The 23,761-nt window shown below is 61.5% G+C and overlaps 1 protein-coding gene across 3 annotated transcripts in view; it reads left to right on the top strand.

Annotated features, from left to right (window-relative positions):
• Positions 1-23,102, top strand: part of VAC14 (VAC14 component of PIKFYVE complex) — a 94,005-nt gene extending 70,903 nt beyond the window's left edge. Inside the window, exons 15-19 of one of the 3 annotated variants that reach the window (XM_037154163.2) lie at positions 13,381-13,555; positions 14,895-15,013; positions 16,171-16,250; positions 18,234-18,384; positions 22,508-23,102. In XM_037154163.2, the coding sequence (XP_037010058.2) occupies positions 13,381-13,555; positions 14,895-15,013; positions 16,171-16,250; positions 18,234-18,384; positions 22,508-22,670 (688 nt within the window). In that variant the 3' untranslated portion in view covers positions 22,671-23,102. Of the gene's footprint in view, positions 1-13,380; positions 13,556-14,894; positions 15,058-16,170; positions 16,251-18,233; positions 18,385-22,507 lie in introns of those variants that run through there. The other 2 variants (XM_037154164.2, XM_037154165.2) reach the window with 2 other exon arrangements.
• The last annotated feature ends 659 nt before the right edge of the window (positions 23,103-23,761 follow it).

Here is a 23,761-nt window from a genome sequence, read left to right as displayed (position 1 = left end):
CTGGGCTGTGATTGAAGGGGGACCAGGAGAGTCTCTTACAAGGTGGAAACGGAGGCTCTGATTTTTCCAGTAAATATTTACCACGTGCTGCCTTTGTGCAGGGAGCTGGGCTAGGCAGGCCCAGGCCCCATTGCCACAGTCCACAAACAGCCCCTGGGAGGGACAGGAGCATCATGGAGGAAAGACTCAGTCCCCACAGGGTCCGTGCGTGACTCTCCTGGTGCACCGGCAGCAAGCAGGCCCCTTGCCAGCCCTGGGCACACACGGGGCTGAAAGCCAGTCCCTGCCTTCACCAAGGTGGCAGTCTAGTGACACAGGCAGACAGGTGACAGGTGACTAAGAAATGTGCGCCCCAGTGTTGTGATCCATGCTCTGGAGGAAGTGGGGGTGGGGAGCCCAGGTCCGGCCGTGGGAGGGCGGTGCTCTGGGCCCCAGTGTCTCGGCACAGACGCGCCCCAGTTTCCCTCTCCTCAGGCTCCGCTGAAGCCCCGCCAAGAACTGGCTTTGAAAGGCTGCCTGAGATGGGGTTCGGAGCCAAAAAAATCCATGGAGCCAGTGCATTTGTGACCTTGTTGAAAATGCTTACTGAGAACATCCAGGGGATGGGATTTGGGGTTTTTTCCTTTTTAAATTATTTTTTACAAATCCATTTGGCCCTCCTCCTCCCCATCCTTTCCCTCTCTGCACATTCCCCTCCGGGCAGCCGGCCTCCTCCGGCTCCAGGGTGCCCACCTCTTCCCCTGGTCCACACCACCCCACCCCCCACAGCAGCAACGAGAAACACCAGTGGGTAACAACAAGGAGCCTGGGTACAGCCCTGGAAATTAGGCCACAGCTGTCAGTCCAGGCACGAGTCAGTGGTCGCTCAGAATGGAACTGCCCGCAGCAAGGGCTCAGCCCCTCCCCTGCGAGGACAGCTAAGAGTGTCCCCCAGCCCCTCTAGGAGGGGCTGCTGCCGTGCTGGCCCAGGGAGGGCCAGGAAACACCATTTGTCGTTGGGCAGACCTGCCCCCGTGCCCACTGGCAGCCTGCCCTCCCCGGAGTCCACAGGCAGCGAGGTCGCAGCATGGCGATGCTCTAGGGAGCAGATGGGGTGGGGGAGGCCCAGCCCCAACAGAGGGGTCCGGGGGAGCTTCTGGAAAGAGAAGCTGTTTAAGCTGAGCCATGAAAGATAAGTAGGAACTAGTGAGGGGGGGGGGCGGTGGAAGACCAGGTGTTTCTGACTGGTGAGCAGTCTGCTCAGGAGCCCGCAGGCCAGGGACGGCCCAGCAGCCCAGGGCACTAGGACCAGGTCCCTGGTGCCCCACGGGCAGCCCCAGGGGACCCAGTGAACCACTGCAGGGCCCAAACAGGTGCGGAAACTCCACCTGCTGTGGGCCTGCATGAGCCCCTGGGAGGAGAAACTGCTCACGTGTGGCCACCTTGGCACTTTCAGAATGGCACTAAGCCCCAGCACCCCAGTCGGGAGGGAGTCTGCAGGGGGCCTCGTCTGAGGTGGTGGACCCCCGAGTTCAGTGCCCTGCTTCCTCCCAGAATTTCCAGTGGACGGAAGGAAAGTAGGACCCAAGGCTCACAGGGTGGGGGTGTGGGGTTCTCATTTATTTGCTGTGGCCTTCTGCTCCCTCCACTGGTACTGGCCTCATAAGACACTAAAAGCTAGACACTGAGTGGCTTAAGAAGCTTGCTAGACCAGGGTCTTGGCTGCTACATCATTCTGGAAGTTTCAGTGCTGCTGGGACCATCAGTTTGAGCAGATAACCTGGACTAAGTTTAAAACCTCCTCAATACCCAGACATCCTTGTCCTGACCTGTTTGGTTTTTTAGGGGATGTTGCTTTCAGCCACTTCATTCCAGGTGCCTGCGAATTCCGCTGACTTGCCTTATCAGCCTGTGAAGGCAATGACTTGCCTTCATTTCTACTGTGAAGTCAGCATTTTCCTTCCTTCCAAAGCCTGGGCCCCTCCCTCCTGACAGCTGTAAGCCCCTTTCCTGAGAGAGATCCGCCCCCACCCACCCACCTGTCATTAGCCTCTGGCCCTAAGAGTTGGCAGTTCCTGGAGTTACCTCACTTCCTTCCTGCGCTTGAAGCCTGAGGGGCTGCCCCAGTCCAACTCTTTTGGCTTCTCCCGGCCCGGCCCCTCCCCCCAGCCCCCGCCCCCGGTAGCGTGGTAATTGGTTCCTCAGATCTTCAGCCCTGCACCCCATCTGTGAGGATTTGCCGGTCCCCTGACCCGCCACAGGAAGACTTGTGATCTTACTTCCTTAGGGACCCCGAGGGGAGGGGGCCGTGGAGAAGAGGCTTCGCTTCATTCCCCCACCCCCTCCACCCCTGTTTGTGCTCCTGCCCCTCGGTGAAGCCTGAAATAGCAACCACACCACCACTTTCTCTCCCAGCCCCACCCCCACAGCCCAAGGTCACCCTCCCCCTGGTCGGGGCTCAGGGCCGGTGCGATAGAGCCGCTGCCCACTGCGATCTGTCTCCAGCTCAGCTCCCGAGATGAGTATCTGTAATTATAGCTCTTGGAAGGCTGCAGTTCTCATTTCATTTTTGTGGCGTTGGGAGAAAAGTTCAAGCCTCTCCTCACATGTTCAGTCTTCCCAAGCCAACTAAGGGGTTTCTAGGAGAGAGAAGACAGCCCTCAGAGATATGTCCACAGGCCAAGCACAGTGGCAGGGGAGCGGGTTGGGGAGCTGGGCCCTAAGAAGAGAGTCCGGAAGGGAAGGCAGGATGGATAGACACCGACGGGCGTGAGCGCCCGAGGGGCCTGGGGAGGGAGGGCACGAGCCGCAGCATCCTCTCCCCCGCAGCTGTGCTGCCTGGCAGGGCCCGCCTCAGACTGGGCCTCTGGCCGCGGAAGAGCACGCCTCCCGGAGCTTTCATCACCTGGGTCCTTCTGCTGATCGTCCCCTCCTGCTGTCTCCCAGTTCACCCCTCTCCTTCTGCCTGACTTGGCTCTGCCCTTCCCCTCAGAAGGACATCTGGAGAGGCAGCCCCAAGACCCTCTGTAGTTAATTTTGGAAGGAGGTGGTTGCAGGAGGCAAAGTGGTTTAAGTGAACAGCAGCTCAGAGGTGGCCGGCCGTGTGTTGCTGCGGGGGTGTGCAGGCTCCGGCCGGGCCTTGGCGCGAGGCAGCTTCTGGGCTCTGACTGAAGACGGGGCTCATCTCCATTCATGAGGCTTTTCCTGTTCTCCTCAGTTGTTTCTGGAGAAGGCCTCCCCTAGAGTAGGCACTCCTGCCTCTGAGCGGAGCCAGGCCTCTCCTCCAGCTTGTATTATGCTAATCGCTTCTTGCTAACAAGCAGACTTTGTAGGAGGTTTGCCTGGTTTTATATGAAACCTACGCCTTTAAAGCAAAGAGCCACAGTAGCTAAAAATACCATTTCCCAGGCTGTTGATCCTCTCATTTGCAAAATACAAGTTTTCATTGTTAAATCTGCAGCGGCCCAGAGAGGGAAGCTCCGCCGTCCTCGGGAGGTGCCACCCTCCCAGCCCTGAGCCCTGCTCCGCCTCTTTGATCTCTGTGTGGGGGTCCAAGATCATCCCAAGACATAGGGATTCTAAATTTAAAAAAAACAACTTACTGTTTCGCCAAAACTTAAACCATATGAGATAAAAACTGAAATGATGCAGACGAATACAGCGTAAAATGTAAAAGACCCTGAACCACCACTTCGTGCCTCAAAAGTAACCTCTGTGTTCAGTTTCCAGTCTTTCCTTCCAAGACTTTGTCTTTGCTTCAGTAAGTGTCAGCTCCATTTGGCTTTGGCTGTGGTTGTGGCTTTTCCAGCGGAGGGTTCTGGGACTCAGCATGGCACTGGCCTCGTTTCACTCCCTCACACGCCATTGGACAGAGGGCACCTCCCTCGTCATCCCAAACATGTTTGCACAGTTTGGACGCCGCGGGGTCCCCAGGCCAGAGCAGAGCGGCTCAGGGCCACTCTCCCTCATCAAGGCCACTGCATCCGTCGCCCATTTCTCTGTGTGGCGCCCTGGTCTCTGCCTAGTGGGCCGTGGCCACATGACACTGGTGGGCAGGCAGGATGGCTGCTCCCCTCAGGCCCTTCTGCTGGGGGGCAGGGGCTCAGGCGCTTGGACACTTGCAGGACACTTTCCGCAGAGGGACTTGCACAGACACCTCTCTCCTCGTGCATTTAGTCTGGTGAAGAGTTCCTGGCTGGAACTGTCGGATGAAAGGCCTGTCGTGTGCACCTTCAAATTCCCTGAAGATGACTGATCACAGGAGGAAGTTTCGAGCCCTGCCCAGGGGGCAGAGGAGGATATGAATAAGAAACCCCTCTCCATTTGGCCCGGGAGACGGAAGGCGTCTCCTCCGTACCCCATCACTTTGCTGTGGCCCCTCTCAGTCTGATCTTTCTACCGCTTTCCAGGACGCTCAGCAGTGAGGCGGCTCTCACGTTCACTCCTGCTTCCCAGCAGTGGGTTTTAGTGTTTCACTTCCCGTTCTGTGTTCTCATGCCTGTCTTTTTAAGTGGGCACTTGTAGAGAGCTACAGAAAATAATCTCAGTTCACAAGATTTTATGAAACCCCCAGACTAACGATGTGAAGGCCCAAACAGCATGGATCGTTCTCGCTCCCTAATCAGAGACAGTTCTCTACTGTGGAAGCCAAACACGTAGCCTGAACAGCATCAGCAGCACAAGCCAAAGATAGTGCCCGAAAGCTGGGCTTCCTCCCACCGGGGTGTGGAAGCTGGGAGACCAGCCCAGGCACACTGCCCTGCAGTCCCGGTGGCGATGAGGTGCGGGTGGGGATAAGCAGTCCTGGGCAGGCACGGGTCTGGCCTGAGAGTCGATCTCTTTTTTCCTCCAGTTGGACAGAGCAAGTCAAGGCCTCGGCTCCACCAAGACCCCGTGTGTGGCCTTAGACCAGTCCCTGACTTCGGTCCCATGACCATATGATCTCTGAGGGCCTGCGTGAGCCTGACTGGAAGTCGGCGGGGCCGGGAAACTGCACCGCTGTGTGTTGGCAATAGAGCGTCTTGCGGCCTCTTCCAGGCAGGGCCACCACAGTGGGGAGACTCAGCACATCTTAAGAGGAAATCCCGCTTGGAATGTGGGAGCACAGAGGGGTTCAAAGGAAAGAAAGGTTCCACGGGTGGTTCTGTCTCTAACGGTCCACCCAGGGCACCCCCAGGCACGGGGCTCCGAGATGCCATGTCCCTGGCAGTGCTGGCCTGAGTTCAGAGCTCCAGCAGCAAAATTGAAATCAGGCCCCCACCTTTGCCCCAGGACCCAAACTCAGGAGCTGTGGCTCCTGGCAGAGATTCCTGGCACCCTGCTAATGGAGCCACTCCCACAGATTTCCCTCTGTCTGAGTTTGGGTCCCAGCTGCAGAGCTGTGGGCGAAGTTCCCAGATTGTGCCTCCCGCCCGACCCCTTGGCAAAAAAACTACTACCCCAGCAGGGCAAGTGTGGGCCCCGGGCAGCTCTGTTCCAGCCAGGTGTGGTCAGCTCCTGCTATGCACAGACGTCACCCCAGGCAGAGGGTGAGATAGAAGGAGCTGCTCTGCAAATAAGCTGCCTCAAATCCACAAGAAGGGTCTGGAGGAACCCCAGTGGGTTCCAGTCCACCAGAAGACCTGGTGGTATCTAGAGCCTTTGGCCCCCGTGTAGAGTGAGGCAGCCCCTCAGCTTGGGCACCAGGTCGGCCAAGCAGACAGGGGACCTTGGCAGGGTTCTTGTTTGCTTCGTTGTTTGCTTACATCTCGTAGATGTCTGTTGCCTGTGGCCGTCACTGAGGAGGAAATGGGGCTTCAGCTTGAAGGAAGTTCTTGTGACAGAGGACAGGAGCCCAGCCACTCGGCAAGGGCTTGGCATGCGTTGGCCTCTCTTTGAGTTGATTGTCGTGAAGACAATAGAGTTTCCTTGTCTTTTGTCTTCGTTTGCTCTGAGTATTCAGAAGATGACACTCGGCAGCCGTGGGCTTTTCCACCAAGGGTTCGGGGCCCCACTCCCACCGCCTGCCCTGCTGTCTTCTCACCCCCGCCTGCTCCTCCCCATCCTGCCCTTTCTTCCAGGGCCCAGTACACCTCAGCCAAGTCCCCAGGGGCTTCTTTGCTTGTCTCCTAAGGTCCCCACAGCCTCTTGCCATGTGACCTTCCTCCAGCCATTCTCTGGGAGGTCTCTGTGTGGACTAGAAGGGGCAGCCTCTTGTGGGGCGTACACCCGGACCTCACCTGTAAGCCAGATGCCTGCTGAGTCCCCTCAGAGGCCCCTCCTTGCAAATTCTGCAGGTGCCTAGGCTAGAACCAGACACTGGATGGAAGCCCTGCTGCATGGTTCCGACGCCACCTGGCTCCCAGGCCCCTGAGCCTGCGGTTCCCCGTGCAGACTGAATCCCACAACTGACACGATCCAGGCCACTTTGCCTCTCCCAGAGATCAAGTTTCTGTCCCAGAAACATCTATCTCCCTGTTGCCCAATAGGGCCCTGGGCCGGCCCGATGGGGTTTCTGACACCTCCTGCCTTGGGGAGCCTAGGGCAAGAAAGGAGACACACTCTAAAGTGTTAGGAGTTGGAGCTCTGGAGGGTGGCGGGCCACACAGAGCTTAGGGACAAAGATGGTGGGGAACCAGCAGCAGCCGTGAAAGCCCCACCAGGAGTCGGGATGAGGACAGCTTGGGGAAAGGGCTGGAGGGATGCCTGGGAACGGACAGAGAGGCTGAGTAGGTCAGCTGGTCCGAGCACAGAAGATAGCTTCTGTCCTGAGAGCAGGCAGAGCCCCTCACGTGACCACCCTGGGTGGTGGCAGAGTGGCCGCCTCTCCTGGCTCTGCCCCACTCTCACCGCGGGGCCTGGGCCCTGGGCCCTGGCTGCCTCCGTGCAGCCCTCTGGTTTTCTTGGCCACTCCTGCCCGAGTGAGACCTACTGGGAAGGTCTCTGGACGAGCCTGGCCCAGGTTGCTGGTGGCCCAGAGTCTGGCCGTGCTGCTCTTGAACAGAGGGACTGAGAGCCACGTGGCCAGAGACCCCTTTGTTCCTCTCCCTCGGCCTTACCCCCATCAGGCTGTGTCCGCCGTTTGTTGCCTTTCCCCCAGCAAGACCCAGAAAAACAAGTCCTCCTGCCTCCTCCTCCCACGCCCACCACTCTGCCTCCCAAAACTTGTAAGTGCATCAGACACACCAAGTGCATTAAACGCAATGGATTTTTAAGGCATGAGTTGGCAGGGTTACCATGGCTGCCTCTGCCCTGAGGGGCACACTGCCAAGGATTGATTGAAATAAATAAAACAGATTTACAATTTTCCTACTTGGGAAGCAGAGAGCTGGATGGGCGGGGGATTTGCAGTGAAACTCTGGAGTGTCCTGAACTCCAGAGGGGAGACCACTCCTTCCTCCCACATCCCAGTGTTACACTGGCCCCTGAAAGCTGCTTGCTCTTCCAGTTCCTGAAGCATCCCAGCTGTCAGACCAGGCAATCCGGGAAGGTCCTTTTCCCACGGGCATGGCTCTGGGCCCCTGCGTTTTCTATATTTGACACTCGGCCGCACTTCAGAGTTATAGCCGTGAGACTCCAGGCATCTCCCCGGAAAGCCTGTGTCCCATGGGCCTCTGACCACTGAGGGGACATGGCCACCAGCTAGTGTAGTGGCCAGTGGAGATAGGAAGTGAGGGCGTGAGCAGCAGGCGCCGGAGATGAGTGAAGGAAGGAGGCCAGGCTAGAGGGAGGGGAGGACCTTGAACAGGAACACGCGGGATGGGTGACGGAAATGATTTGGATCTGCCCTCAAGGGTGTGTGGACAAGAGGGGCTAAAGCCTGTTGCCACCACCCACCACTCTCGCCAGCTGGTTGGCGCGCTCCTGATGCCAGCTTGTGTGGGGCCGTCAGTCCACCCCACCTGGAGGAGCTCCCCTCAGAGGTAGCGTCCAGTGCAGCCCCTGAGAAGCAACGTGAACCGGCTGCCCGCCCGGTCCCCCAGTCCCTGCCCCCACCACAGAGCGGAGCTCCGGGCCCAGCCAGGCGGGAGAGCTGGGCCTGCCTGGGTGGGGGATGGTGGGGCAGGGGGTCCCGATGAAGGAGAGATAGGAAGTACTGGGTGGGGACAACAAGAGGGCAAGGGGCTTCTGCAGAGGTCTGGGGCAGTTCAGGGAGATGGCACGCCTTTCTGTGTCTGGGGAGGCCGTTCGTCAGGCACCACGCGAAGTCACCCACGCGCCTGCCTCTCAGTGGCACCAGCCCAGCACGGTTCCTGGGGGCCCGGATGGGCCCGGGAAGGATGTGTCCCCTTGACCCCATGGGAGATGGGGGCATTAGAGAGCTGGGGCACCCCCGCCCACCCCAGGACTTGGCATCTGAGGCTAATTCTCAATTCTCTGTTTGTCATGAGCAGTTATTGCCAAGAGGAAGGCAAGGGTTGAAGCGGGACTGGACTGCACGAATAGCAACTGGGAAAGGTCGGGGTGGGAGGGGGCACCCCAGCCTTCACACCCATCTCAACATTGGCATCTCTTTCCTCTCAGATGGGCTGGAGTCCAGCGTCTCTCCCCACCAGGTCAGCCCTTCTGTGCCCTGTGCCGGGGGCCCCCCACTGATGTGGTCAGATTATTGCTTGGCACTGTTGAGAGGGGAGAGGCCTGGGAGGAAACGACTGTTCCAGCCTCCATCTCCACTTCTCCAGAGTCAGTGCTGCCCTTCCCACACCCCTGTCCAGTGGCCTTGGGCCAACTCGCTGTGGGGCTCTGAGGGCCACTGGGGTGGGGGCACCCCTGGGCCCTCCGCACCGAGCGCTCACCCCAGGCATCTCTGCTGTGGGTCAGTACCGTCTTCCTCCGCCCTTGTCTGCCTGGAAGGCCAGCCCGAGGAGGAGGGGAGCGGGGAAGCGGAGGGCAGCAGCCTGATCCCCCAGCCGGCCTCGGCTCGGGGCTCAGTGTCAGAAGAGGCGGGGTGTCCACATGCCCTTACCTGGTGGTGGAGCCAGAGAAGAGTCCAGAAGGCCAGCGCTGGCATCTCAAAAATGGCCCAGGGACCTGCGGAGGGTCTGCTGACGGTGAGGGTGCGGAAGGCTGTTTCTGGCCACAGTAACCTCACTGGTCCTGTTTTCAGAGGATGCAGGGAAGTGGGGTCACGGAAGGAAGTCTTGCATCTTCCCTGAAACCACGTGACAGAGTCCAGACTCCCCAGAGCCCACACGGCAGGGGCACAGAACGCTTCCTCCCCGAGGGGGTACCATGCTGGGGGCCCCTGCTGCCCCAGCCCTTCTCCCCCGCCTCCGTGCCTTTCCGAAGGCACCCAAGTTGTGTCTGTCCCGAAAGGGACTGCTCACACGCCCCTCTCGCCCCCCACCGTGCTGAACTGTTCCCTCCTGCCCTGCCTGGGCCCACAGGATGAACCTGTGACGGCGGGGCTGGCCAGGTGGGGACAGGCAGCTGGCGGCAGAAGCAGCCCCCCACCCACCCACCTTGTGCCCTTGGACAGCAGCGTCCAGCCCCGGCTCCTGTCCACACTCAGCCTGGCTGCGGGGCTCAGAGCCTCTGGGCAGAGCCTGTCCTCCAACCCGAGGTTTGACCTCGCCCGAGGGGGTGGCCTGCCTGGGTCCCTGGAGAAGCATTGTGTGGCTCCTTCCCCACCCCCAGGACAGGGTGGAGGAGAGCACCAGGCTCCCTGCAACCTGGTCTAGGCTGCCCAGTCTAGGCCACACGCCTTGGGGCATGACTGGCCAGTCTGGAATCGGTTGTCCTCCCCCGCACTCTGGGCCACATGTCACCTAAAGCAGAGGCTGTGGGTGGGGGCCTGGTAGGAGCTCGGGGGAGCACCTGTCCCCAGGGGCCAGCACTGAGGCTGGTGGCCACCAGGGCCGTAGTCAGCGGCACAGTGGACGCTTGGCCAGTGTTAGTGTTCGAAGGAGCAGTGACGTGAGCTCACATCATCCTGGCAAGTGCAGTGTGGCCACCTCCAGGTGGTCACTGTCCCCAGGCCCAGCATAGGCCTTACCCTTTGAGGCTGCCCTGAAGAAAGCAGCAAAATTTCAAGCCATTAGGGAAAGTGGGTGGTCGCTCTCTTGGGTCCCAGGGGCCTCAGGCAGTCTGAAGACAGGCCACTCCCCCGAGAGCCCCTGGTGTGTGACAGGGGCATGAAAGAGGACGGCTCCTTCCCGGCGTGAACCCAGGCCCAGAAGGAGGGGGCAGCGGTCAGAGCAGTAGCAGGACGCTTGGCGAATGGGACTCCGGTGTGAGGGTCAGGGGTCGGGCGCACACACGTGGGCCCCTGCCCAACACCAGCCCCAGTGGGTGTGCCAGGACCGGCCCTGCGCAGCCCACCCTCTGCCTTTTCCCCAGGCGTTTTCTCAGCCATTGTCTTGTGGTGAATAGCACTTCAATGTGGGTATTGAAAATATGGGCAAATGGTTAATGCCGACAAGCTGTGTTCCATTATGGGTGCTATGCTCGAGAGGCAGGCAGGCAGCTCGGGCCAGGCTGGGGCTCAGCAGAGAAGCGACGGTGCAGCAGCCCTGGGCGGCGGCCGTCCACCAGCCCCACCCGGTGGGCATGGCCCCCGGCCCCCGCTCCTAATGGGCCCCGAGGAGGCAGAGCAGCGAGGAGGGGCTCAGGTTCTGGATCTCGACTCTTCTGGGCCTGGATCCTCTCTTCCTGCTCCGCTGGTCAACGGTGTGATGGGCAGCTGGTCCTCTGCTTGGGAGTTACGTGCCCAGGGTTGTATGGGGAGTGTCCCGGCTCTTCCTCAGCAGGGCAGCCAGGACGTGGCCGTGGGTGATTAGGGTGAAGACGCAGCCTCAGGGCAGCTGCTCTCTGCGGACCAGGGTGCACCCGGCACGCGGGGACCTGCCCAGGATGTGCACAGGGGCTGCTGGCGCTGAGCAGGTGTCTCCGCAGGCCGGTCTGTGACACCTGTGATCGGCACGAGCACAGCTGACCTCCGCACACACCGTTGGGCAAAGCCCAATGGTGATTGCTGAGTGCCAGGCCTTCCTGTCCGTGTGAGGGACGAGAAGGTCACAGACAGGTTCTGGTGGGAGAGACAGCCAGGACTCAGTAAACAAGTCCATCGACCCGGCAATTGATTCGTTTGGAAAGAAACAGGGCTTTCCTTAAAGGGCCGGTGGAGGAGGGCGTGTGTTGGACAGGGACTCACGCGGGACTCGGGTCAGAGCCCAGACCTCAGTGGGGAAGGCGCTAGTCCCCGAGCAGCTCTCCGGGCTGGGCCGGAGGTCAGGAACAGAAGACCAGAACAAGAGGCCAGTGTGGCGGGAGTGAAGGAGGAATCGTAAGACCGGAGAGGAACTGACCGGCAAGCGGCAGGTCCTGGGGCCATGGTGAGGAGCTGGGTTTCATTGAGGTCCAGGTGGGAGCCCCTGGGAGTCCTGTGCTCTGGGAACACTTTAAGGAGCACCCCAGTTGGTGCATGGAGGGTGAACTCTGGAGGGGAGTGAAGAGGCCAGGAGGCTGATTAGGGGCCAGCGTTGGAGTTGACCAGGCAAGAGATGGCTGAGCCCTGCCCTAGGGCAGGGCTGCTGACAGGGCCAAGAGGAGACAGGATGTGCCCTGAAGGCAGAGCCCCGGCCCAGCAAGCAGTGGACTCAGAGGCCCAGGGGGCCAGCGTGACTTCCCGTTTGGGGCTGGAGCAGCTGGGTGGGCAGTGACGCCCAGACATGGGGACAGCTGGGGGCCCAGAGTTATGTTCTGGCCCTGCCAAGTTTGAAACGCCCGTTGGGCAGCCATGCAGGGCCGCCCACCAGGCAAGTGATTCTCCTCCAGCGCTCAGAGGGGTTCCAGAGGTGCACGTGGGAGCCACTGACCTAGAGGCAGCTTTGAAAGCAATCACGGACCAGACGTGACCACCAAGAGACAGACTGCAGAGAGCAGAGCTGCCACGGCACCAGGAGAAGAGGCAGCAGGGAACCAGGAGCGCTTGGTGCCCTCTCCTCCTCACTGCCATCCCCTTTGCCTGTCCCTCCAGGGCCTCCCCTGCCGTCCCCACTGGCCTGTGGTCCCTGGAGAGTGCTGCCTGGCAGCAGGCTCAGCTGTTGGCCTCTGTCATGGAGACGGCGGCAGCTGCAGGCGACGGGCATTTGTGACCATTTGTCAGAACGCTTCCCTTCCTCCCCGGCCTGCCCTCCTGGGACATTCTATCCCATGGCCCTGGAGACAGGGCTCATCCAGGGCTGGGAGGGGGCAGGAGGGGACAGGAGGTACTCTCTCTGCTCTGCCAGAGGGCCAGGCTTTCTCCCATGAGCTGGCTGTCACCCTCACCCGTGGTACCAATGGGTTATCCAGCCAGAGGTCCCATTCACCATACACTGTGTACCCCACGCCCATTGTCACTAGTCTTGGCAGCTGTCCTCTGAGTAGCCCCCATTGTGCAGACAGGCATCGCCCCCAGTTGTGAAGCAAAGACATTATGCATGGGCGTTGGGTCGCACAGCTGTTCTGGAGCACCAAGCTCCGGGACCTCTGCCCAACCCCTACACCCACACCAGGTAAGTCAGGCAGGGAGATGGGAGACAGGGAGGGGCCGCCCCACCCTCCTCACCAGCCACTCGCCCACTCACCCGGCACAGGGGCCAACTTGGGAGGTCAACAGGCTTCCTCTGAGCCTGTCCTTGAGACCCGGGTGTTACTATTAATTGACATCACTTTGGCCCGGGGACCCTGGGAAAACTGTTCTTTATTCTCTGGGTTCTCTGTTTTCCTTTTTATAAAATAGGGACTCCTCTCCAGCAAACCCAAGCCTCATCCCCCCAAGACTCACTAGAGAAGAGGCAGTAGAGAGGAAAAGTGGCGCCAACTAGTCTCATGACCTTGGTCGAGTGGCTTCGCCTCCCTGTGCCCAGAGCCTCGTCCTCTGAACAGCAGAGCGGACACTCGGGCTGTCGTAGGGCTCCCTCCCCCACACGTGCCCCGAGCCTGGCTCGCTGCAGCCCGGTCTGCAGGCAGGCGTGATGGTGTGAACACACACAAGCTTCTGATCCTGGGAGCCCGTGGGGAAGGGCGCAGGGACAGCACACAGGTGACCCTGGCAGCGTGTGCAGTCTGTCAGACGGAGAGAAGGTCTGGCCAGGAGAGTGACGCTGGGAAGGGGCCGAGTCCCATGTGAGGGGAGACCAGGAAAGTAGTGTGGGGCCACACGGGCAGCCAGAGGCCCTGCGGTTGTCTGAGAACCGCAGTTCTCGGCCTGGGATAGAGCTGGGGGGTCATGCAGCCCGTGGGCTCTGGAGTTGCTAGGCCATGGTGAGCGGTTCGGAAGACGTGGAGCCAGGCCCGCAGCGAGCGGTGCCCGCCGTCCCGCCACGGGCCCACTCGGCCCTGGGGCGAAGCACGTCTCCTCAGGGTGCGGACAGGGCAGGGCGAGGGTCCGAAGTGGGGGCCCAGCGGTGTCTGTAACTTGCTCTGCCTGCTCTCCAGACAGCTCTGCCTCCTGCTGAACGCGGAGAACATCTTCCACTCGATGGCAGACATCCTGCTCCGAGAAGAAGACCTCAAGTTCGCCTCCACCATGGTCCACACCCTCAACACCATCCTGCTCACCTCCACAGAGCTGTTCCAGCTGCGAAACCAGCTCAAGGACCTGAAGACCCTGGTACTGGTGTTCACGGGCCCTGGCCTCGGGTGTGGTCCTGCGTGCACACAGGCGTTCCACCGTGCCAGCCCCTGGCCGCCCCAGGACGTTCTTGGGAGGAGGCGGGTGAAATTGGAGATGTCCCTGGTGCGGTGTGCAGTACGGTGCCCCTGGGGTCTGCCCCGTGTCAGCACGGCCATGGGAGTGAGTCTCCACCAGGCCCCTCAGAGCAGCGCTGCGGAGGTCTCCGCCCACAGACGGCCCTGCACTCTGCTCCTGGGCCCACGTGCCCTCCCTGGCACACACAGTGGGGTCGGTTCTGCGTGGCAGGACCCAACAGGGTGAGGCTCTCTGGGTGCTACAGCCCTGTCAGGGTCAGGCCTGTGGGCTGTCACCTGCCAGAGACCGGGGTTACTGCCCTCTCCACCCTCCCTGGCCCTGCTCTGGCTCTGCTCTCCCACAGACACAGCTGTCTCGAAAGGCACCCTGTCGGAAGCCAGGCACTGCCTGTGTCAGGCTTTGGCTGAGGACCCCTGGGCGGAGCAGAGAGCAGGGAGGCACTCACCGTCCCACCATCCTGCCCTGGGTGCCACAGTCAAAGTTGCGCTCAGCCTGGGGACAGGCTGAGCGGCAGAGGGTCTTCAGGGGCGGCCGGTGGCTCCAGGGGTTTCATCCTCCATCTGGGCTGTGGCCACCACCCCCATACCCCCTCGCTCAGCTCAGACCCTGCATCTGCCTGTTCCCAGGGACATCAGGCCTGGTCTGAGGGCATCTGGGGCCACCCGGCTCCAAGTGATCCAGGCCACACCCCTGCCTCCTCCCTGCGGTTCCTCTCAGACATTCACAGAGGCCTTAGCGATTTTCCTCAGGGCAGGGGCTGCCCCGAATGTGGGCTCAACTCCTGGGCTGGTTCCTGAGTTCGGGGCAGGCCGCAGAGGCGGGAGGAGAGCCGGCTTTGAGGACAGGGCGAGCGGAACATCCACCCCACCCGCACCCTGTGTCCTCCCCTCACACCCCCTCCCAGCCCCCAGGCTCCAGGACGCAGGGTCCTGGGACAACAATTAACTGTTTTTGCCGAGAGCAGAAATGCCAGCACCAAGGACAGGCTCACTCCCCTCCGGGCGTCACCGCCACCACGTGGCCTGTGGGACCGGGAGTAATGACAGGGTCTGAGGAGGAACTGTCAGCATTTCCTTTGTGACAGCATGTTCCCAGCCGGGCTGCCAGATGGCTGGAGGTGCTGAGCTGGCTCCTGGCTCTCCAGAAGGGCCCACCCCTCTCAGGGGACCCCCGGGGACCCCGGGGGAAGGAGCAGGTGGGGACCAGGGGCTCCGTTAACTGCTCACACCTCCTTCCCCAGGAGAGCCAGAATCTGTTCTGCTGCCTGTACCGCTCTTGGTGCCACAACCCGGTCACCACGGTGTCCCTCTGCTTCCTCACCCAGAACTATCGGCACGCCTACGACCTCATCCAGAAGTTGTATCCTTCGCTTTCACAGTCCAGGTGCAGCCGCTGACGGACAGGTGGGGGCCAGGAGCTCCCTCCCCCAAGGGGAGCAGTTTGGCTGTGCCTGCACCTGGCCCAGGCCTGTGTCATCTGGCCCCTTGGGGGCCTCGGAGGGTGTCTGCTGCGGGCAGCAAGCAGGGCCACCCAGGGCCTCGTGGAGGGGGGCTGGCCCTGGGGAAACCTTGTGGCTTCCATCTTGGTGCCGGAGCCCAGGGCACAGGCAGAATGCACTCTGCTCCCCGCACGTCCGGCTGGGCCCTGGGCCGGGAGTGGGGGCCCGTGGGCTTGAGTGGATTGTCAGTGGTGGCATTGCTGGTGAGGAGCTCGGGGACCTTCAGGGACAGTAGAGCCAGATGACACTGTGGGGAGAAGTGGGCTGGACAGGAGGCTTCAGGAAGAGGGACGAGCCCGGCACAGCTCAGGGCCTGCCTCAGCGAGGGCATCCATGGTCAGATTTTATTTAAAACACTCTAAAGCAAACCAGCTGCCTCCGTGAATGCCGGGTGTGGGACCCCAGGTTGGAGAGCGATTTAGGGTGTAACACTGGTCTCTTTCCCTGATGGGCCCGGAGTTGAGGGGAATAGGAAAGGGTCCTGAGGTGTTTCCTTCGAGAGTCAGCCTGGCCTAGCCTGGCTCCTCAGGGCGCCTGCCCTCCGTCGTTGGTGTGGCCCAGGGACCACAGGTCGCAGGTGTGCCGCAGCTCTGACCTTGGCCCAGCTGACGGGCTCCCGCCCGGACAGGAGCAGGGGCCTCTGCTGCCCAGCCCTCCCCCACAGGCTGCAGGGCCGAGATAAGAGCCTTTTTCCGAGCTCAGGATCACAGGGGAGAGCGTTGCCAGAGCAGAACCTGAGGGCCTGGGCAGGGGGGATGGCCGGGCCACTTTTCATTGAGAGGGACACAAAAGCACAGGGGAGAATAGACGAATACCCTTTGTCTGCGGAATCAACCAAGGCAGAAGCTGGCTCTGCGCCTCAGATACCGGATCCCAAGGGAGGAGGGCAGCTCTGAGCTGCTGGGTCGACCCCCCAGTCCCACCCAGATCCCCAGTTGCCCATACCCCCAGCCGAGACCCCTCACAGAGGTGGGCTGTACTGACCCCGCGGGCAGGCTTTCCTTGACTGCCCACCCAGCGGGGACCTGGAGGTCACTGTGGACTTCCTCACAGAGGTGGACAAGCTGGTGCAGCTGATCGAGTGCCCCATCTTCACATGTAAGGGCGCTGCCCCCAGCCGGCCTGGGGTGCAGCAGGGTGAAGCCACATTCCAAGGGAGGAGGCAGGGCAGGAGAGGGCAGCCACCCCAGGGACACTCGGGAACGTCAGGAATGTGGGGCTGCAAGCACGTGCTGAGGACACCAGATGGCGCAGGCGGGGACATGTGGCACCAGAATGTGGGGCCTGCCCGTGGGCCTCGGGGTGGGTCTTACACACTCGCGTGGACAGCAGAACCCACCTGAAGGCCAAGTCCTCCCTGCCGGGAGAACTGGAGCAGGGCTGTCCGGGGGCAGGAGGGGGCTGTCCAGAGCGGTCCCAGCCCCTTCCTCCAGGCTCTGCCCTGGCTGCTGGAAACTGGGGGGCCCTGGCCCACCTGCAGGTGCTCCCGCGTGCCTGGGAGCCACACACGCGTCTCCTACAGAGCAGGGTTGGCACTTGCTGGGAGCCGTTGGGTGGGAGCTGTCTGATTGTAACACCCAGGCTAAATGTGCAGAAGTGGCAGCTGGTGGGACAAGCATAGCTCTTGGCGCCTCGAACACAGGGACTGAATGAAACGCCTGTGCTTTCGGTGCAGTGGGGAAGCTGGGAGGCGGTCCTGCTGGTGGCTGCTCTCCTGCCAAGCTGGCCACCCAGGCCCCCTGCTCCCTGGTGGTGCTTCTGACCTGCCTGGGCCATGCTCATCGGCCTTCACCCTAGAGCCCAGTGGCAGACACACGGGCAGGGGGTGGTTAGGGTCAGCCCCAGCCCACCCGAAGAGAAGGCAGCTTCCCCAGACAGCCCGGCACCATGCTGACACGAGAGTGGAGGAAGATCTTGCTCCCAGTAGAGCACCCCTAAGCCTCTTCCAAGTGGTCCCCTGACCTGACATCTCGCTTCCCCACAGGCCTCCCAGCACAGCCAGGCCTGTGCTCCCCTGGAGTCGGGTCCACCTTACCCTAGAAAAGCCACGAGCACCTTCTCTCCAGGCCCAGGGTTTAGCTGGGGCGACCGCAGCAGCCGCACCCTGGTCCTGCTGAGCACCCATCCAACCCTGGGTGGCCTAGACCCCACTGGCAGCCGCTTGGCCCCAAAGGCCCAGCTTCCCCCAGGGCTGGCAGTGGGCTTTTGGCCTTAGGCCCAGGTTTCTGCTGTTGTCACAAGGCTCGGAGCCACTGCTCAGGTCTCCTCTGGTGGCTCCTGCCACATCCCCCAGGGCAAGGGGAGGGGCTGCGGGAGGCCCCCGGTTCCTGCCTTGTCCAGGCCCCTGGGCCTGGCTGCTCCCTCTCCCAGTGCCAGCCCAGTCCCTGCACAGCCGCCGAGCGGCATGGCCTCTCTGGGAGTGAGCCTCACCTCCACAGAAGGTCCCCAGACTGCGCCAAGAGACACAAGAAGGTAGAAGCCACTGGCTCTCCTAGAGGGGCTCAGAGGGCCGGAGGCTGGGCCTGTGTGGTTGGGACAGGCGCTGGGCAGGGCCAGGGGCGTGTCTTCTATCTGCTGGGCTGGTGGCAAGGCTGGCATCTGAGGTGGGTCTGAAGCCCCCACCAGACACTCCTGCACTTGGTGTGTGTTTAAGCCACAGACAGAAGTGCTTTCCGTCCTGCCCTCCCTTAAAGCCGTCCTAATCCATCTCCCTCCGGCTCACCCTATTTATAGCTCTCGTGCTGGCACGTGCAGAGTAGACAGGAGAGCTGCCACAGTACAGCTTGAGCCCCCCCCCCCACCTCGTTACTAGGGAGGCAGGGAGCCTGGGGGCAGGGGACCAGGCCCAGGAGCAGGGTGGTTGTTGCCAGGCTGAGCAGACAGACAGGCGGGCGGGTAGGTAGGTAGGAAGAAAGAAGGATGAGATCGTGAGGACAGCTAAGCGCTACTGGATGGCCTGGCTGTTGAGGAGCTCCACTCTTGTTCTACGCCGTAGCCGCCTGGCTGGCCCTTTCCTGCCCAGGATAAGGTGTGGTATAAGACTGTGTTAGGCCCTGACCCCTGCCCTCTGCCCTCTTGCAGATCTGCGCCTGCAGCTGCTGGACGTGAAGAACAACCCGTACCTGATCAAGGCCCTCTACGGCCTGCTCATGCTGCTGCCCCAGAGCAGCGCCTTCCAGCTGCTTTCCCACCGGCTCCAGTGTGTGCCCAACCCCGAGCTGCTGCAGACCGAGTGAGTGCCGGGCTGGGGGCAGAGGCACTGTTGCCAAGCACGGTCAGAGCCAGAGGAGCCTGGAGAGAAAGCAGTGCTGCAGGGAGCTGCTGAGGGTCCCCCTTGCCTGGGTATCAGACCCCTCTGTCACCCCACCTCAGACTGACCCTTGTCCACCCTACAGCCCCTCGCCCGTGGGCCTCTCATTTCCATATCAGCACACTAGGCTGGGGGATTCTGGGAGTAGGTGGTAGGTAGTAGTGACACCTTCTCTAAGAACCAGGGTTGAGTTCATCGAAAATGTCAGAGGGCTCACCCAGACCAAGGTCCCTGGAGAGAAACTCCAGGAGGAGGAGGAGTTGCCGACCCAGCTTGGGGACAGTGTCCTAGGTGGCAGATTGACCGGACAGCTAGACAGGGCCTAGCCCCGGGCCTCAGGCAGTCCTCCACTTCTTCTATGGCAGGGGCTTAAGCCTGGGCTGCTGAAGACCCCAGCCCTGCTGGGACCTTTTCAGTGCCTCCTGGGTGGGTGGGAGGCAGGGCACACTGGTGGCTGTACTGCTCGGGCCCTGCCCATGGGAAGAACAGGCCCTGGACGCACCTCTGCCGAGAGGCCCAGCACAGCCCGCCCTGGCAGGAGGGCTGCAGCCCCTGGGAGGCCCAGACTCCCACCCGAACCCACTGCTGGCCTGGCCCCCAGAGCCTGTTGGGCCGTGTCTATATTTGGTAACCCTTGGAGGCTTTGCCTCATCCACAGGCATTTGGCATCCGAGATGGAAAATTTCACTTGTCGGGTTGCCATGGAAACAAGCAGAGCCACTGAGAAGATTTACGCTGAATGGAGTGCACCCAGCTTGCATCAGATGCCCTGTGTCTAGAATTCCCTCCTGGGCTGTTCAAGCCACTCGGTGGGCTGGTGCCTCGCTCTGTGAAGGGCCTTGGGCCTTTGCCGCTAGGGTGGATGCAGGTCACCTTAACATGGGCCTGCCTGGCACCTGGCCCCTGTGCCCGCCACGCCGTCCGGCTCAGGTCCCCCCCACCCACCTGGCCTCTCCACGGGCTGGGTGTGGGCACCTGACTGGTGGTCTGCCCCCGGCCAGCCAGAGGGGCTTGGGCTTCAACTAGAGTGGTCCCGTGGCAAAGGCCCAGGTCCTGCCCACCCTGACCCTTTCCCCTTTCTTCAGGGTGGCAATGCTGAGCACTGTCCCAGATGCTCACGGTGCCACCAGATAAATCCCAGGGGATCAGGGCACAGCATGGAGGTGGGTTTGTGTTTGGGGAGAGAGGCCCTGAAGCCGCACTGGGCTTCGCTGGTCTCACCTCTGCACGGGCCTTTCCAGTCCCTGACAGGTGTTCAGGCTGCTGAGGCGGGCACTCAGGAAGGAAGGTGTGGTGGGAGGGGAGGAGGAGATAGGAAGGGCTACTTCCCTGGAAACGCTGGTGTCCCCCATTTCAGGAACCAGCCTGCCTTCCTCGGGGAGACCTCTGGGCCAGGCCATGGACCCCCTGCTGCTAAGGGCAAGTCCTTTCCCCCAGCTCTGCCCACTATATCCCCTCATATCTCAGAGTAGTCAGAACCTACTGCATACCCCAAGCCAGGGCAGAGCGAGTTTGCAGAGGGAGGCTGGGGAGATGACCATTCCTGCAGGAGCTCCATGGCCCCGAAGTCTCTGGAAGTCTCTGGACAGGGGGCTGAGGCCTCTGCATGGAGGAGCCTGCAGGTCAGGGGACAGTCCACAGGCCTGGGTTAGGGTCTGGCCTAGGCCCTGGGACCTCAGGCCAGCTCCTACACTTCCGCTGGGTGCTTCATTGGTGAATGAGCATCTGGACTAAAGGGTTGCACGAGGTTCTGCCCAGTCTTCAGGGCTCTGGGCTCCCAGCCATTCTTAGCAAGGACCTAGGGGGCTGCCAGAGATGCAGGCGGAATGGTGGGTGAGGAAGGGCCTCCGGAACAGGTGGAGGAGGGGTCAGGTTTGGGGGCTGGGCACAGAGGGACAGCTCACACCCTAGAGAGGGCTGAGGACAATCTCAGCCCTGGGAGGGACAGGCAGCTGGAAGCCAGCGTCAGGTTGCATGACAGGCCTGCAGGCAAGGACAGCTGAGGGAACCTCTGCGGTCCTCACCCCGCCTCATGCTGTGTGCTCAAGGCACCAGCAGGGCCAGGGGACCCTGGGCTGCTCCCCAAGGACCATCTTCTCAATGAGGCCAGAGAGACGCTCTGAAGGAAAAGCTGATGATGCTCAGCAGCAGTAGCCTGGTGACAGGTGCGTGGGTGGGATGGCAGGAGAGAGGACCGGCTCCAGTTCTGGAGTCCCAGCTCCAGGCACCGCCCCTGAGTGTCCTGCAGCCCCTCACTGCCTGAGGGTTGGGACTGGAACAGAACAGGGCGGGCTGTGCCCTCAGTGGCCGGCAGGGAGAGGATCCCTGGGCTCCATGCTCTGCAGAAACCAGCCCCCGACCCCATGGGCCACACCCCTCCCTGCTCCCAAGACCTCGGGCCAGGCAGGGTCTGCCCACAGGGAGGCTAAGTCATGAGGGACAAGACTAATTCAGCACGAGGACCTTCCCCCCTACCCTGGCACGTCCTTGCATGTCACCATTCATGCCTCCTCAGGACCTAGTGCCCTGGCTTGCCAGGGGTGTTGAGGGGGCAGCATGCAGACCCGTGGACACCCAGCCTCGAACGACATACCTCAGTGTCATCTCTGTGGCCTCACATTTCAGGCCTGGGTTGGGGCAGTGTGCAGCGACGTCACACAGCGGTCCCAACTGCAGGTTACCCCCCAGCCTGCTCCCACCCAGGGGAGTTGAAAGCAGCCGCTTTCCAGAGTGCTGCCTGAAACCTGGCGCTCGTAGAGCGGGCCCTTCTTTTTGGTCTTTGTTTTTTGTTTGTGTGTGTTTTAGATTTTATTTCTTTATCTTTAGAGGGGAAGGGAAGGAGAGAGGGAGAGAAATATCAATGTATGGTTGCCTCTCATGAGTCCCCTGCTGGGAACTGGCCTGCGACCCAGGCATGTGCCCTGACTGGGACTCGAACCACGATCATGTGGTTCTCGAGCCCTCGCTCAATCCACTGAGCTACACCAGCCAGGGCTCTTGGTCTTTGTTGAACTAATATTGCCTGAGCGAGGGAGACTGGGCTTAAGGCTCAGGAAAGCAGCAGCCACAGCCACCAAGGTATTGCAGGCAAAGCGTCTTCAACAGGCAGGAAGGGAACAGGCTGAGGAGGGGATGCAAGGGGCCACCTCCAGCTGGGCTCCAGATGTCATCCCGCCATGGGAAGGGGAGCTGCCCCGTCCTACCCCAGTAGCCCGGTGATGGTCAGCGATGCCTGTCAGGCTCAGCCCATCGGTCGCCTGTACCTTACTGAGGGCCAGGCTCACTGGCAAGGGTTCCACTTGGGTGAAGTACCTTCACATTTCCCCCAAAGTTAACGTGCTGGGGGAGCACAGTCTGTCCCGAGACTCCCTGCTGGAGGTACGGTTAGGAATGGGGACAGGAGCCCGAGGGGACCTGGTCCCCAAGGGCAAGTGAAACCCTGGGTTTGCAGCAGGCGCACGATCACTGCAGCGCACAACCTGGGCTGCCGTACAGAGCACTGGGGGAGGGGCAGCGGCAGGCGCCGTTGTGGGAGCCATCGGCGTGCCCCGCGGTGGCTGAGACCAGCTTCCCTTCCCCGGCACAGGGAGTGCCTGCAGGCTTCTGGGCCCCCACCCTCAAAAACAGATGTCCTGCCAAGAGCCCAGTAGAGATTCTTCAGCCTTCCCTGTTGTCCCTCGCCCTGCCTCAGAGAAAGGACCAGGCTGCCCCCTTCCCCCATCCCCGGACCCTGTTCCAGGCCCCAGCTGGCTTCCTGGCTGGCTGTTAGCCCTGGCTTTCACCCCAAAGGGAGCCACTCGTAAACAGGAAATGCTTCCCGATGCGATGCCTGCCCTGGGCGCTGCTGCCAGCCCGCAGGCTGAAGGCCATATCCAAGCAGCAGTACTGACAGGTCTCCCCAGCTGCAGGGGAGGGGGTGCTCATGGGGCTTCTCAGCACTGAGGGGGTGCTAGGCCTGAGGCAGACAGACTCCCCAAGGTTACACCCCACCAGCCCCCGTGTGTGTGGAGATGTTGACGCTGAGCTTTTCTGCGCCCTTTCCCAGAGACAGTCTGAAGGCAGCCCCCAAGTCACAGGCAGCGGACTCCCCCAGCATTGACTATGCCGAGCTGCTGCAGCACTTTGAGAAGGTCCAGAAGAAGCACCTGGAAGTGAGGCACCAGCGAAGTGGGCGTGGGGACCACCTGGACCGGAGAGCTGTCCTCTGACAGGCCTGGTGTGGAGAAGGGCCCAAGGAGCGGTCGGTCCCATGGAGCACACGGGATCTCCAGGCCCCCTCCCCACAGAGCCCAAGGACCTGCCTCAGGCGCGGCTGGCCCTGCCACCAGCCTGGGGCTGGGGGGGGCAGTGGAGGCTGTTCTGTCCACCCAAACTCCTCACAGCCCAGCGCCCTGGGCCCCAGAGCCATCCAGCATTCTGATAAAGCTGGCCCCAGGGTGGGGCCACAGCCTCAGATGCCACCTCTCCTCCGGAATAGGATGCTTTCAAATACCCTTTTGTGAAAGAGTGTGACCTCCCCAGCCCACCAGAGCTCTGGCCTCCTGCGATGTCTATACAGACTTGTCCACACGCGGGGGCCGGTGCAGAGGTCCATGGGAATGATGCACCCCCTGCCCCAATAAATGATGGAAAACCCTCGACCTGCACCTGCCTGCTCCTTCCCACTGGCATCTGCCCCTGCCTGGTGCCACAGTGTCCCGAGGACCTTACCACCTATCCTGGAAACCTGGGGCTCTGGGGGACCCAGCTCTCACCCCTGGGACCTGCCCCTTCTTCCTTGAGAGTACTAGGCACTGGCCTCCCCGGAACCCTGAAGCCCTCCCAGGCACCTAAGCTGACTTTTCCAGCCTGATTCCCCCAGAGACGACGAGACATGTCCCCACAGGACAGATGAACTGAGCTCACCTCAGAAGTTTCTGAGTGAGAGGGCCTTGCTCCCCACTGAGCTCTACAGACACTGGGGATCCAAGCAAGGCCCAGACCAGTGCAAGGAGGGGGGGGGCTTCCCAGGTGCCCGCCCACCTCTTGATTTGGCTAAATGAGCCTCACCTCACTGCCCCTGTAGGCCTGGGTTCCCCCCACCCCCAACTTTGGGGAGCCGCAGATTGGTCTAACAGTTCCCAAATGGCTGTCAGGGTCCCTGAAGCCGGAGAGAAGGAGCTTTTCCTCAGTCCCATCGTCTCCGGGAGGGTGGGTTTCACTGCCAGAGTCTCCTGGAGCCACTGTACCAGCTCTGGCCCATGTGCATGCATGTTCATCCCCACACACATAGTGGGACATGGCCCACTCTCACCCTGCA

The sequence above is a fragment of the Artibeus jamaicensis genome, unplaced genomic scaffold (assembly GCF_021234435.1).
Source record: "Artibeus jamaicensis isolate MK-2021 breed Jamaican fruit bat unplaced genomic scaffold, CSHL_Jam_final contig_464, whole genome shotgun sequence".
In the NCBI taxonomy this organism is placed as follows: Eukaryota; Metazoa; Chordata; class Mammalia; order Chiroptera; family Phyllostomidae; genus Artibeus; species Artibeus jamaicensis.
This window is presented reverse-complemented; position numbering and strand designations above follow the sequence as displayed.